General features: G+C 37.8%; 1 protein-coding gene across 3 annotated transcripts in view; it reads right to left on the reverse strand.

Moving 5' to 3' along the window:
- porb (P450 (cytochrome) oxidoreductase b) overlaps nucleotides 1–16178 on the reverse strand; it is a 30609-nt gene that overhangs the window by 5441 nt on the left and 8990 nt on the right. For 2 of the 3 annotated variants that reach the window (XM_022678750.2, XM_022678751.2), the window contains exons 3-10: nucleotides 7923–7971; nucleotides 7471–7599; nucleotides 6748–6897; nucleotides 3971–4095; nucleotides 3021–3110; nucleotides 1766–1864; nucleotides 1035–1151; nucleotides 772–890 (exon numbers count right to left, since the gene is read on the reverse strand). In XM_022678750.2, coding sequence (XP_022534471.1) covers nucleotides 772–890; nucleotides 1035–1151; nucleotides 1766–1864; nucleotides 3021–3110; nucleotides 3971–4095; nucleotides 6748–6897; nucleotides 7471–7599; nucleotides 7923–7971 — 878 coding nt within the window. Of the gene's footprint in view, nucleotides 1–771; nucleotides 891–1034; nucleotides 1152–1765; nucleotides 1865–3020; nucleotides 3111–3970; nucleotides 4096–6747; nucleotides 6898–7470; nucleotides 7600–7922; nucleotides 7972–12201; nucleotides 12792–16178 lie in introns of those variants that run through there. The other variant, XM_022678752.2, reaches the window with a different exon arrangement.

Raw genomic sequence — 16178 nt, forward strand, 5'->3', positions numbered from 1 at the left:
ATTAACTGAGTCACATGAATAAGAATAGGAAATAACGTAATCTCTGCACCATTTAAGGTGGACCAGAAAATTTGCTTCAGTTTCAGACACAAAACAATTATTTTTATTTAATATGATATGCTTTTCTGTGTGCTAATTAGAAGCTAAACGATATTGCTAACATTTTGATAACTATTTTTGGGATGTAAATATTTACATATATACTGAATTACATACTAAACTAAGCATTTGGAAGAAGTGTTCATTTCCATGTGTTTATTAAAAACACATTGAATTATTTTTTAGAGTGAGAGTAATCAAGCTAGTCACTGTATCTTCATAGGTAGAGTTTGCAGTTTTGAATTTTTCCTACAGTCTGTTAAGTAACTGACTGAAGCCCAACCCATACTGTTTCCTATGGGCCAGTAAGTATACTTTGATATGTTGGACTACACTCTGTTAAAAGTCCAACTCTGGTTAAACAAACACATATAGCAACAAAAGAGAGAGTCAGGTCTCCATCTACTGGTTAGGATCTTGTTATCTAAGCTCTGTCAAAGCTCTGGTCCTACAGATGCTAATGGCAGGTTTACAGCAAGGTGGCTGCTCAGCTTACACCAGTGATTACAACACACACACACACAATACATAAAGTCCACAGATCAAACAACATAAAAGTATTTTGTGAATGAAGTCCCCCATCATCAGTCAGAGTTCCCAGAGACATTTGTATAGAGCAATGACTCAAGCTAGGCAAACAGCTAGGCAAACTGCTCAAGGTCAGGGTCATACCGTCAAGGTTGTTCAGGGAGATAACAGTATCAAGGTCCACGCCAAGGACTTCCCCCAGCTTGTTCACGATATTGGAATCATTGGTGGGATACACAGCCACGTGGTCTCCTGATTCATACCTGGTTGGGTGAAGATCATTCCAGATCAATGTTAATTCTATTCAAGCCTACAAATGTTGCTTATAAGCACATTATGGTGTCTATTATTATACATGCAGAAAGTGTTTTTAACTGCTGTACCTAACAAGTTCAACATTAAGTTACCTGATCTTAGATCCAGTAATGTCCAGCTCCAAGTGCATCAAGTGCCGGTCACCTCCTTTGTTGAGCTTGCGGTTAACAGTGACAGGGGATAAGAATGGATTCTTAGAATCAAAAGGCCTAAAAAAAAAAAAAAAAACAGCAGAGGCACTTATCAATAAAAATACATTTTTAGGTTAAAGACAGAGAAAGACTAAGAAACCTTTGAGGATTTTTTTTTCTAAAGTCTGTGATTTTTTTCCGAGGTCACAGAATTTATGGGACATAACCATATTCTGATACTTTTCTACTAATTGTATTCATTTTTTTTCTTTTTTCTCATTTTTATCTCATTTTCACCCCAATTTACACAGCCAATTACCCAACCCACTCATTAAGACCCCCCCTCTATCACTAGTGATGCCAATCACCAGGAGGGTGAAGACTAACACATGCCTCCTCTGATACATGTGAAGCTTGGAGGAAAGCGCAGCGACGCAGTGGTTCCGATACATCAGCTCACAGACGCCTTGTGGTGCAGACATCACCCTTTGGAGTGATGTGGGGAGCAAGCGCCATCTACCTACCTAGAGGAAGCAAGGCCAATTGTGCTCACTCAGGGCTCCGGTAGCTAACGACAAACTACGTGAACAGGATTTGAAGCGGCGATCATAGTGGCAGCACTCAGCCCGCTGGACCACATGGAGCCCCTGTAATGACAGTAACAATAAACTTACGGTTTAACCATGACTTACGGTTTCTGGTTTTCAAAGCTCTTCAGGCGTCCCAGCTCTCCTGTGTAGATCTTATTCATATTTAAGTCTTCATGGACCTTTAGCTCATACTGACGAATGCTGCAAGACAAAACAAAAAACGAAATCTGTGATACTATACAAATCTTAACAAGTAAGCATCCTGTGCAGGACTTGTGAGTCTTAAAACTATTGTTAACTAGTTCACCTGCTTCACAGCTTAATTATGGGGGCATTCATACCTCTCTAGCCCACACCTGTCATTAGGCATGGAGCCAGTGGGTTCACCTTTATCTGCTCCAGTGTCCTATTCCTATTCATGAACTAGACGTATGCTGTATGTGCGCATTTGCACGTCTGTGTCCACAAACATCTGGATATATATTGTACATAATATGATATTAAAATGTAGGGTCAGATAAATTGAGAAATTAAAGTGAAAGGGTTGGAGCTGCACAATATTGGAAAAATCTGACAATATATTTTCATTGTATGGCAATATATTGTTGTGAAATCTTACTAGATTTCTACAGATATAGATTATCCAAAATATCATAATATTAATGCTCTTTTGTGCATCAAATATTGTAATAAAAAGCCATATACTGCTAAAATTATATGTCTTTGATACATGTGTGATGGGAAATAAGGACAGAAAAAATATACTTTTTTTGTATCAAGCATTTTTGTAGCACATGACTTACTTTTGCAAATCATGCCAACATGTGACTATTACACTTGTGCACATTACAATGACTAGGCAAAAACAATATACAGAGTTGTTTTAACAAATTAAGACTTTTAAGGACTCGCAGACCCCTTGAGAAAGTCCACTTGTTCCTTCACTAAAAGTCCTCTTAACATTCACATTCAGTACGTAACTAAGAAACGAAAGTAACAAAGAAAGAGTAAGAATGACGGCAAATACAGAAAGATAGAACAAGAGATACTGAGTGAAAAAACATTCTGAAAGAATCTGGAAGGCTGAGAAACAAAAGGTTTCAAGGTCACTCTGCCCTGCTCACAGCTTCACTGCTGTTCAGTTCAAACCAGAGAATTCATAGTGGCTCCACAGGTCTTGTGAATAACACAACTGACATTGAATGACTATGCAAAGGCAAATAATCACGGAATAAGGATGTTAAAAACAAGTCACAATGGAAAAAGTAGCCTGTTTGCGCCTCAAACATGAAAAATGTGAGAAAATAAAGAGAAAAACAGAAAAAAAAAAACCAAGAAAGACACTTAGTTGTCATACCTGGACTCTTCTCCAGTTGCTTCAACACCGAAATGTTCACACACAGCCGGCCAGAACTGCTCTCTCCATGACACAAAGTCCTCCTCGAGACTACGAACACATTATAGGGACACATTATAGACTCCGAGGATAGAGATGACCTTCATTTTCGTGGCTTAAAAGTGTGTTAACCCAAAAACCTAAAATATTTAATGCCGTTTTAGTTTAAGACACATTCTGAATAAAAAATCACTACAAATTCATTGCCATTCATTTCTTCGTTCTTGGCTGCTAAATCTTTCTGAATGTATCTGGCACTTAAACAAATCTCAACTTTCCTGTCAGTTGCCACTGTTTTTTTCTCTTGCCTTTTGGGCATCAGGGTTTTTTATGCTTAGAGTGTTAGGCAGCTGCTTAGAGGAGCCCATGGCTGCTGATCGTTAGAACAATAAACAATATCGCTTACATTTTAAGACTATTTAAATGCCACCAACATATTGATAATATAATAGCATGACAAAGCATTAATAAACTTTTAAAGACACCAACATTTTCAATTAATCACAGTTCGGAAAATATATAATTTTTCTATGTTTTTTTCAACCTACTGCAGTCCACACTGTGTGTATGGGGTCACAGTTATTGAAGCATGGCTGGCCAAAATACTGTTCACTGTTAAAGATGTGAACAAACATCCAAATAAACAAAATAGACAATATTACAATTATATAATATTATTTAGGTAATGTCCGTTTATTGTACAATATGTTGATAATGTCTGTTTGCAAATAAACTCTTCATATAATGTCTATACAAATTTACAACATAATGAACTTTGCCACAGATACCACAGTCAGTCAGTTCAAGCCTTAAAAAGAATTTAATTACTGTCCAACTCCGTAAAATACAGAGATATGATCCGTATCAGGCTATGGATAACGATAACTGAACGATCAGCATTCTTGACTTACTTGCCATCATCATCTCCCATGCCCAGGTCAAAAATCCTCTTGGCACCCAGCTCTGATAACCTTTTGTCTACATACTTGCCCATGGCATTGTAATGCTCATATGTTTTATTGCCAAGTGCAAACACCTATGAGAGAAAGCGAGAGAGAGAGAGAGAGAGAGAGAGAGAGAGAGAGAGAGAGAGAGAGAGGGGGGGGGGGGGAGATCAATTTAATTATATCCTATTGAAACCTTTTAAACCTTAACTGAAATGACATGACTTTGTATAGGGTGCTTTTGCTAATCTGCCAAGATCAAGGCATTCTGGTTTAGTATTTCCAATTTTGTTGTTATTTCAGATTCAGTTAGACTTACAAATCTGCACCACACAGTTTGTGCCTAAGAGTTTTAATTTCCTGTTAAGCAATCTAAATCTTGCACTTCTGCAAAAGCCACCCAAAGTTGCTTACATTGATCATATCATCTCAAATTCTTATTGAGATAAGTAATCTTAACATGTTGGCCAGTATCACAGTATATCAGTTTAGAATATATGTTCAAATGTTCACAAACACATATTACAAACTGCTTGTCTAGGTAATGTAGAAAAATACTGCCAATAGAATAGGACTCTCTGAAGCAGATCATTATACACCTATATTTGGCACCAAGCCTAATGGAAAAATGGTGCTCCATACAAATGGGATGTCTGGCAGTTGGAGAGTTAGGAATGAGGTGGAATAGTTATTAACCAGCATCCTGACCTTTTTTTTTTTTTTTTCTCAGGACACTTTATCATAGAGCGCAATCAAATCTAATAGAAAGCCTTTACTGGAGAGTACAGACAGTGAATGACTATTAAAAACACGCTGAATAAGCAGGTATACAGATACTTTTTTTCCCATTAGCGTGTGGCACTAACTCCAGACAGGTGTTATGCATTCCATCAACTCAGATTGAGTATAATAAATGATCTCTTTCCAGTCTAAAGCAGACAGACAAAACAGAGAAGCACAAGCATGCAAGGAAAGCAGCCAAGGGGATCGTCCGAGATCAAGGACTGTTTAACTTAAACTCTCAGAGGTATCAGCAATGGGGAGGCAAACAAGCGAGGCCAGCATTTCAGAAATCCAGCCAAACCCCCGGTCTTTGTAGCCCGACTTCAATGAGCGCGGCTCATCTCCGCATGCTAATGCATTCTAGTGCACACTTTCATCTAAGGCAGAACAGCGAGCCGGCTCACAGCAAAATAAAACACAGGACAAAGCAGCAGCAGATGTTTAATTACTAGGTCATGCTCGCAGCACAAAGTAACCTTTGTCGACATCGGTGGCAGGAACACTCAAAGAACATGACGTGTCATTTGACAGCGAGCCAAGCGAGCTGAGCAAGGATATGGGACCAGAAGCCTTACTCAACTTGCCCTTTCACACGCTATCTAGTTACATGACAAGAGAGTTCTCGGTCTCATGTCTGCTTACAAACACATCAGCAAAAACTATATATTTGTGAAGTCACTACAAGCTTTAAAAGAAGGTCCATCATGCTTAGTCACCGGGGTGGAAAAGGAACATTTAAAAAGGAAGAAAAAAAATTACTGATTAGCATTTCTGTATTTACTTATGACTAAAAGAAGGGGACTTTAACTTTATTATAAAAACTTCATATTTTAACATTTCTTGTGGTCAAACGTGATAAATAACAAAGAAATATGCATTACCCTGCAAAAGACACCTGTGAAAATTCGGAATTTAAATTTTCCAACAGGACAATGCTCAACTCAACAGCTTGCCTTAAAGACGCAGATACTATGCCTTTGCCAGCTGCACCTCCAAAGATTACCCTGACTGAAAACATTTGGGATGCTACCACAAAATCTACAGAAACGATTTGAACATTCATGCTCCATGGGATGGATTATAGCACCAATAGGACTCTCTACACATGCATTACACACTGCTTTTTTATGTGTAGCTCTGGGAAGAACCACTAGAGATACACTTATCTGCAAGCTCACTCTAAGCTACAAAGAGAAAAAAATTAAAAACTCATCAGAAAGTTCTCCATAACTCTCAGCAACTTGTGGTGCTTAGTCAACTTATTTTTCCCACGCACTTAAGAGGTATAAGAATGCTATAAGCAGCTATAAACGCATTACTGTCAGCTGGCCCAAGCTGCATTGCTCAACAATTGCATGACCTCACGTCGCCCACTGTGTCAATGCCATGTCACTGTGAGCTGGTGAGTTTTGGGAGAAAGCACAAGGTTACTGATGGTCACTGGAAAGCTTCTGGTCTACTCGAAAACGAATTGGCTGTTTTCAGCATACCCAGGTGATTCATGGTATACACTGTAGGTCCAACAACAAAACGTGGTGGGGGAGACAAGAACTACCCAGCAGTCTGTGTTATAGAAAATCCCTGCTTAGCCTACTGAGGTGTGAGTATTTCCTTTTCTTTTCTTTGGGTATTTCTTTTTTCCAACTATTCAGATATTTGGATAATATTTTATATGTGTTTACTTCTTTCATTGGCTGCTCAGATCTATGCAGTATAATGACTGCTTAAACTAACTGAGTACCACACATATGAGACATAGCATTTGGAAAAAAAAGTGACTCAGAATCTGAGATGATTTTTTCACAAGCTCTAGCTGTATGACAAAAGGTTCAAGCATGGTAAGTATTTCAGGCAAGTATATCAGATAAATATGTTACAGTACATCTACTGCTGGTAATGAACAGTTATATTGACATCACCAAACTAACAAAGATAAAAAAGAAGCAACTTGAGAAACTTACTGTGAAATTAACTCCATCCAGGTCAGCGTCACTCTCCTGTAACCAGTCATAAAAGTCCTGGGCATTATCCGTAGGGTCTCCTTCTCCGTAAGTGGCCATGCAGAAAATGGCCAAGGAGTTGTCAATCTCTTTTAAACGAGAGAGTTCACTCTGGGGAAAAAAAAAATAGTTAAAATAAAACTGAAGCTCATAGATGGGTAATAAATGGGTAATAAATCTGTATGGCTAATTATTAAACTTTATAATGTTCTTCAAATTAAATTAAAGTTTAAATAGTACTGATCGGTTTAACAAAACCACAAAATCAAACAAATATAAATCTTAACAGAAATAAAAATCAATAATACAGGTAATAAAATCGTAAAATTAATTGTCATATGTTTGAGCAAGGCATGATTATATAAAATATCCTCAAAACAGATTATATAATACTAAATTATGTTGTATGACATTAATACGTTAATAAAATTCTACAAAGATGCTTGTCCCCACAGAGGGAACATCTGGTACAAATCTCTTAAACAAAACAATTTAGCTACATGAAGAACATTAGAGAACATCCTGTCATGTCTCTATGCTGATAAACATCGTACTATGACAAGAAAGATGTTTATCAGCACCAGCAATAAACCCCAATAGACTTCAATGTGCTTAAACAGTATCATTAAAATACAATCCGTTTTATTACTGAAAGTAGCATTCAAAGCTCCATTGTAATTTTACCATGTCATATTCTTCTGGATCCGCTGCCATACCCTTCATGCCATATCGCTGGGCATCTTTAGACAGCCTGTTTGCAAATTCTTCGCCTGTGCCCGTTTGTGAACCGTAGAAGACCACAATGTTTTTGCCCTGGAAATTACAGAGAGAAAAAGATTACTACAACCTTGCTCAATTAAAGCAAGACACAACTAGTATGAAGTTATGTCTGTGATATAACTGTATTTTAAATCTGAACTTAAACAAGAAACTATTAAGCAAACTAAAGGTATACTTTTTTTTCCCATAATGCAGCTGACTGCAACTCTGTTTATATTTAGTATTTGAGATTTGAGTAGACTATAAATAAACACTCTAGACACAACAGAAATACTTCAGACATAACTAAGTGACGTAAAAGGATCAGTTCCAAGTTTGTTATGTTTAAATAAAGCAACAGGAATATCTAGACTTACCGTTTTCTTCATCTTTTCAATGAAGCTGGTTTCTCTTGCAGCTGGTGCCCTGAAAGAATAAAATATTCACGATCAGAAAAGAAAGTATTTATTTTCATGATTATAACTATTAGATTAAAAAATAATACTGCAGTTAAATTAGTTTGAACCAAATAAGCCTGCCCAAAAATTCTCTGTAATAAATGTAAATAAAGTTATTTATGACATTAAATAACGTCTACTTAAATATCTGAAATATATTGAAAACCCCTAGCTTTATTATTAAAACTAACTTTTATGAAGACATATATTCATAATAAAACATATTAATGCTTATTTAATCAAATTCATTAAGGATTTAAAATAAGATTTTCAGTGGTTCCAAAAAACTGACCAATAATTATTGGCAGTCAATTATTCATTGAGTTTTCCAGACCAATAAACCCCTGCTGTATGTAACTGTTCTTCTGTTCTATTCAGCTATTAGCACTTAGGTTTCATGCTGATAAATGCTAATCAGTGTAGAGCTGGAAAGTATCGATCAAATTCAATATCACAATATTTTCTAAACATAAATATATCATTACCTGACATAGTTTGGACTGCTTTATTCTAGATACTTCTATTAAAACAATGTACTCCTTTCTTTCTACACCAAACAAAACCTTAAACACTATTTCAAATATTATTATTTAATTAAAACTTCATTTGCATTCAAAAAATACCCTACACATGACACCCCTTGTAACTGTCCAGGCTTTAATTGCTTCAAAAAAATGAATAAAAAACAGCTTATATAAATGTATTTCTTTTTACAAAATTAATCATCATTATGGTGGTACACAACACAGTCAACAAACTGCCGCAAAGCCCCTGTTTCCCAAACAGTAAACAGCTTTATTTCTGCCTGTGTGACCAGCCTGAGGCCGCATGATAAACTGGACATTACCGAGGGCTTCTTAGTTACTGTTGCCTAGTTACACAAGCTTTACACAATGTTATCAAACCATATTCAGTCTAATGGGACACTGTAATGCACAACTGTAGTGCACAGAACACACACACAAAAAATATTTTCCATGCTTGCAAATGGTGCTACTATTAGGAGAGTATATTTTCAGTGTTTATTATGTTATTTTGAATTAGAAAAGTGGCAAATACCATGTTATGTCAGACCTACCTATATTTAAACTACAATTTTACACTACAAATATATGTAACAAACACTCTTGCAGTCCGACTTAACCGATTTCAGTACGTGCTACATCATCAGCTGCCATTATGCTTGTTTTTTGACAGCATTCTAGAAAAGTCTCACAACAATGCGTTTGCAGCTTCAGAGCACAGCTAGGTCAATTATCAAGATCAGCTCAGTTCAGACAGATACCATGCATACCACAGAACTTCAAATATGCACCCTGCCTGCAGCTCTCTGTAAACCTTCATTCTTCTGGGTTCAACAGTCCCTCTGTACTCCTGTCAAGGTTCCCAAACATGCACACACTTGAACTGCACTGAAATTGAATTTCAAATGTTAGAACTCATACATTGATATTGTCAGATAAAAACCTTGCATCACTTTAATGGCAAATTTACAGAAGAAAGAAAATTCTTCTCAACTTAAAATAACTTAAATATATTATATTGAATGAATTATATTTCAATTCAGTTTAGAGACCCTTGACGCAGTTTCAGAATGTCATAATAATTACAAAACCCTGTGCTAGATAATACTAAAGCTTTAAAAAAAAAAAGAAAATAAATTAAATAAATTTATACTTCTGCGTCAAACCTATGCCGTAGCTTATGCATCACCGGATATCCTACGCTGAAGCTTGGCGCGCACTGCTCTCGACAGCCGCAGCTGTGATTGGCCCACACATTCCCACTAAAAGTAGGAATCTAATATAAATTGTGATACGTGATGAACACTTATGTTTGCTTGCCACTGCTGCTGAAATCAAATCCTTATGGAAAAATACAGTCAATTTATGACAAAATGTAAAAACCAGCATACCACTTGGACTTTATAAACCTGGACTAACCGCCATCCTCTACATCATCATCATCATCATCATCATCATTCTGTTTCTGACAACCGGGCCACAATTTTGGTTAGTGGAGGGAGGAACAAAAAAAATCTTTACACATGAATCTAAAATCTGAATAGGGTTAATAAGTGTCAAAGTTTCTGTACATTGGTATAGACAAGGGCCACTGAACTATAGCTTTTACAACACCAAGCCAATATTTCCAGCTATACAAACACCTGTGAATTGTCATAATGAGCACCACACACTCAACAGGAGAGCAGCAATTACTCTGAGAGCTCATTTGATAAGCAGCAACTAAAGAACCCCTGATTATGGTGCAGTAGGAATTTTACTCAACAGAATATACTAATTTAATGGCAGTGTTTTACAAAGATCTATTAACACACAGGTTGTCCAGAGCTTAAACCAAAAAGAACCTAGAAAGGAAGGAAAGCTTCTGTTTCCAAACAAATACTAAATGCTATAGACACACATCCTACTACAGCTAAAAGGAAGGAAAAACACGAGTGAGGTGTTCTATAGTTCTGCAGATGGAAATGCCTTGTTGATGGTACCTCAGATAACTGCTCTGCACCACTGTGGTAAACAGGAAAGTGTCTCAGAATGTACAACATGTTTTACCTTGGTCAGCCAAGAGCAGAAAGCTGAGGGTGCTATGAGCACAGGCTCACCAACACTAAGCAACTATTGTGTCTAATTAATTAGCCAATTAGTTTACAAATCCATACAGGGGTTGTAACTTGAACCGGAGTGTCGAAAAAATAAAATAAATAAAAATAAAAGAAAATTAACTTTGAACTGTGCATGGTAAATAACACAATTCTTCAAATCCTAGCTGATAGCAAAGTCAAAGTAAAAAGAGCACAACTAAAACACACTTAGCAAATCATTGCAGATAATGAAAGCTAGAAGAAAGGGATAAAGCATTGCTCTGCACAGATCATCAGTCAAGCTCTGTATGTTTAACCAAAGTGACGGAAGCAGCGGACAAGGCCCTGTCATTAGTTTGCATACCAGTCCATTTTTGGTTTCCAATGAACACTGGATTATGTCTACAGTGATCACTTTCAATAGTTTTGTATAGCTCAGAAAAAAATGAGAACTTTCTACTTTCTGCTTAAATACTCCAGTGGTCTGCAATGGTATAGCTCTTATTCTTCTGTTTTACAAAGTAAAAAAAATCCCTCCTATTTCACAGAAACTCTTAAAATAAGTATCTTAAATTGTTTTAAAAAATGGTCCCATGACTACCAAAGATAACTGATGGTTAAGCAAGGTACTTGCGTTAATATTATGTTATGTTGTGTCCATAGTATGTGAGTCTAAGCTAAATGCTTCTATTCATCTTATTGTGCAAGTTTTGTCTAGCATGGATAAATGGTTTGAAACAGGGTCTTTCACAATGAAAGATCCTGGGGCAACTCAAGTCCATCAATCATTTTGATGGGCTTTCTTGTTGTGCGTTTTTTGTTTCAATTTGAAATGGTCCATTAAACGTGTGTGGGTGGTGGAACGTGTTGAGCCAGGTTGAGTGGCCTACAAGTGTCAAACGGTTGGAAAGTCCAGAAATACACAATACTGTTGCTGTCAGATCGAAACCTAGTATCCCCTAAATGGCATTTTTACAGGAATAGAAAAACTTTAAATGTTGAGCTATTCTTATGGAACAATTATATTTGACTATTCATCATGAAATTCTCATATAATATACATTATGTAATATAAAGAACGATTGTAAGATACACTTAATGCCATTGAGTAAAAAAAACGGTGAAAACTGGGATACAAGGTTGTGTGACAGCAACAACATAATTTTTGAGGACATTTCTTTCATTTACAATTTACATTTCTTTCAATTTCCTTTAAAAAGAGAGTACAAGAGTTAATGGTCATAAAGAAGGTTAGTATCTATACTCATCATTTGTTGTACCAAAAATGTTAGATATTTATTAGTTTTAACATTTAAAACTGGCAATAAAAAAATCTAAAAATCTAGCTTACAGTTTTACAATACAATGCAATATTCATATCCAGATTTCTGCCCATACACAGGCCTAATTATATGTAATGTAATAATATTCCTCATATAGCTGACCCCTACATGTACACGTAAGGCTTCCCTAATCCCTGACTAAACTGTTGGCTTAGCCCAACCATTTCCCCCCCATATATGTGCTTTCCTGACTACACAGGAATGCACCATTAGAGAGACCCCCTGGGAAGAGAGTGGTAGGTTAATTGCCTACCTGTCTGCAGCTGCAAGCCGGTCCTCCGGAAGAGAGAACACACAACCCATAGCTTCACACAACCAGGAAGAGCACAGAGACACCACAGCAGGATGCAATCCACAAGGGGAAACAAGGACAACTGCACATCACTGTGTTATTTGCATGACATGTACAGCAGTTTCTTCCTCATGTTTACACAGAGTAAGGGAGAGAAAGGGAGAAATTCCCACTACCCAAGAGAATCCTATGGACAGACTCGGTTGAGTCGGAATTCTGAGGCGAAGGCGGACAGAACTTCTCCAAACGGCACAGCAGATGGTACCAAGAGAGGTTCACAACTGAACAAGATGTTCCCTGTAGAGTAAATCCAGAAAAAGAAGTCCTCCCAAATCCATAGGGTGAATAATCCTGCAAATATTCCTTAAAAGGCAAGTCAAAAACTTATCCCAGCAGCATCCAGCAACATGAAAGATGTCTCATCTGGATTTCAACTATGACAGCTAGCTAAGACTGAAGAAAAAGGAGGTGAGAGTTGTTGAGAGAGGAACGTTCAGGAGGAGCAGCATCAGAGTGTACCAGTGTACCAGCGACTGTTCCCAAATCATTCCCTGCGTCACTGAAGACTGTGACGACGAAGGAGCAGAGCAGCTCTGTGCTTTCTATACTCACTCCCTCATTCTCTTTCTCTCACTTACTCACTCACTCACTCTCTCCCTCACTTCCCCCACCACACATACACACTCACATTCATACGTACACACATTCATACACACCATCCACAGGCGCCAGCAACATCTGGCAACCACAAAGACTGTTATGGTGGGCAAGAAACTTAAGACTCCTTAATGAAACATCCCATAAAACGCAGCAGCAGACCGGCAAGCTGGCAAACACCAAGACTTATTTCCAAAGAATTCAGAATCACTCCAAATCAAAACCAACAGGACCTCAACAGATCCCGCCCCCATTTTTCCAAGCATTTGTGTGCTCAAAAAAAGAAAAAAAGAAAATAGAAACAGAAACCTAAAAAAAAAAAAAAAAAACAGCAGTTCTGTATCCTGGCAACAGTTGTAAGAATGACAACGTTGCTGCATTTCTAAGAAGAATGACTGGATCCCCCCGTGCTCAAACGCCCTCCACCCCCTTCACTTGGATTAACCCGCACTGCCCATTGGTGGACGGACGGACGTGAACTGCCATGGCAACCTCATCTGTCATAAAAGGACTCCTCCAGTGACGAGCCAGGCTCCGCGCCATTCAAGGGAAGCGGCGAGAGCAAATTAGAGATGGTCTCGGCCAGAGAAAAGAAGGACGAGAAAAAAAATAGAAAGAAAAACAGAGAATGGCGGGCTTGTCTCAGGGCTCAACTTTCCACCTTTAGCGAGGCGGGGAGAAAGCCCTGGCTGGCCTTTTACTCTCACGCTCTCCGGGGAACGCTTGAAAAAAAGGAAAACAAGATTTCAGGACACAAAAACTTCCAGAGGGGGAAGAGGGGGGCTGGGGACGCCGGGTACGCTCAATACAAGATGCGCTCTCTTTCACGAGCACAGTTCAGGAACAAGAGCGGAAACAGTATGGGGGCAGGGACTGGACTGGACCCAGGCACAAACCATAGTTTTTACTCCAGCCATTCCTAAGAGACTCAGGAGAATATGTGGTTTTAACTTTCCTGCATAGTCTACACTGCGCTCAAACAAAGAAAGAGAGTTAGAGAGCGTGCACACACAAGAGAGCAAGAGAGAGAAAGACTTGTTTTCAGGCTAGACATGTTCTCTGCTAGCAGTCATGCCTGCGTGCTTTTTCACATGTACTCAATGGTCTTGGATCAAGTGCCAAAAAAGAGAGAGAACTAGTTCCTGTTCCCATTACACACCAGGTTCTAGGGAAGGATTTACAACTAAAAATGTTGACTAATCTATTAGGTTAAAGAATTTAACCTACCATTAACACTACCATTGGTCTATATTTATTTTAATATTAAATTAATATTGCAGGTCTGAGTGAAATGTTGAGTTTTAATAACAGACATTCAAGCCTATCAATCATTCTGATGGGCTGCATTGTTGTGCTGTTTTGTTCAGATTTTAAATGGCCCATTACATTTTGTGGTTGGTTAAAAACTGCAAAGGTTAGGAATGCCTAAAATACACAATATCAGGGCTTTTGAATTTCTCCAAATTGGAAATCTTACAGAGGAAAACTTTAAATGTAAAAATATTTTATGTCATATCATTTTGGAACATTTCTATTAGTCATGGTATTCAGATATAATATAAAACAAGGTCTAGTCAAACTGCTAGACAAACATGTTTCCAGATAGTTAGACTGTAACTAGTTTGCTGTGTGGAAAATGTGTCCCTATACTGATTTACATGAAGTTACCAAGTGTTAACAGGGCCCTAGTAATTACAAAAGCTGTAAAACTGTGTGCGCCCATCTTTAAAACTACATTATCTCCAATAGTACAGAACAGCTGTGAGTTCTAAACCTAGAACTATTTTCTTAAAAGCCCCCTAATACAAACACCCCCGCCCCCCAGTTGACTGATGTCAACATGGGTATAAATCTAATATTGGGCATTATTAGACCATTCTTACGGAATATGTACATTTCTGTGCTTTATTGCATGCACATGCTGTTAACATATTTCCCAACATCCAGCAATAAAAGCATTACATTGTATTTTGTTCATATCTTACAACCCTACTATAATAAAGCTAACAATATGTGAGTACACAGTGAGACGGGTACATGAACTTAATCACTACACCGAAATGACAAGGTGTTCATGTTCCCAAAGAAAGAAAACACTCAAAAGCTTAAGAGCCTGAGATTAGTAGACTGTGCCGCACTGATATATTGACCTAGTGCACAGCACAGACTGTCTTGAGCAATACTGAATGCAGTTTAGTTGTTAAACAGCTGTATGCAGCATTAAAAATGTGCTTACTAAACAAAGCACATGGGGCTTTCAGGACTACCCATTACAAGTAGTCAATGCTGTGAAGTGCAAACATAAGCTAAGGTCATAGGTGCATATACTCCTTTTGATGTCCTGCTTCTTTGCATATGAAAAATAACAAAAAAAACTAAATAGGTTTTATAAAAGATAACATATTGTAATGCATCAGATAAGAACTACATTTAAATTGGATTTGTTTTGCATGGGTTGGTGATGCATTATAATTTTACACGTAACGGACTAGAGTTGGGACTAAAACCGCTGGGATACACTTTCATTACATTACCAAACCTCCCCGTTGTAAAACTAACCTCATCCAAACAAATCTGGTCCACGTCTAAGCCTTTATTCTATCAATATTTGTCTATATTTTAAAGGGAAATTAAAATTCAGTCATTGCAAGGGCTCTGAATAAACATTGCCATCTATAGGGCCATTCTCAGTCAGGGGAGGAGTTTCAGAACCAACAAGGTAGTCAGTCATTAAGACCAAGCACAGTCCCTGGAGATGTCAAGACAGGCAAGGCCATCATTTAAAAAATCACAGTCAAAGGGAGGAGCATCAGGATAAACAAGGACATAATTGGGGCCAATAGCACTCAGGGAAAGGTTCCAGAAAAAATGAGACCATGATTAGGCCCAATCTCAGTCAGGAAAAGGTCTCTGATGAAACAGAGCATATAGTATAGGACCACCTGCATTCAAAAGGACCTCCCAATGAAGGCCAAAGAAGAAATAAGGGGAAGGTTTTACTAGAAACCAGACAAAGATTAGTACTAACACTGACATGGAGAAGGACAAACAAGTCCATCATTAGGACAAAAGGCAGTCAAGGGAGGGGTCTCAGAACAAGTATGGCATTGCTTAGGACCAATTGCCTTCAGGAGAAGGTCTCATAATAAAAGAGGAGGTCATTAGGAACAAATGCAGTTGAAGGAGGTGCTTCAGAACAAATGAGCCGCTGATTATGACCAATGGAAGTCAGAGGAGGGATCTCAAAACAAGCAAGAGATTGATTAGGATCAACAGGCCTT

Source organism: Astyanax mexicanus, chromosome 4, assembly GCF_023375975.1.
Source record: "Astyanax mexicanus isolate ESR-SI-001 chromosome 4, AstMex3_surface, whole genome shotgun sequence".
NCBI lineage: Eukaryota > Metazoa > Chordata > Actinopteri > Characiformes > Acestrorhamphidae > Astyanax > Astyanax mexicanus.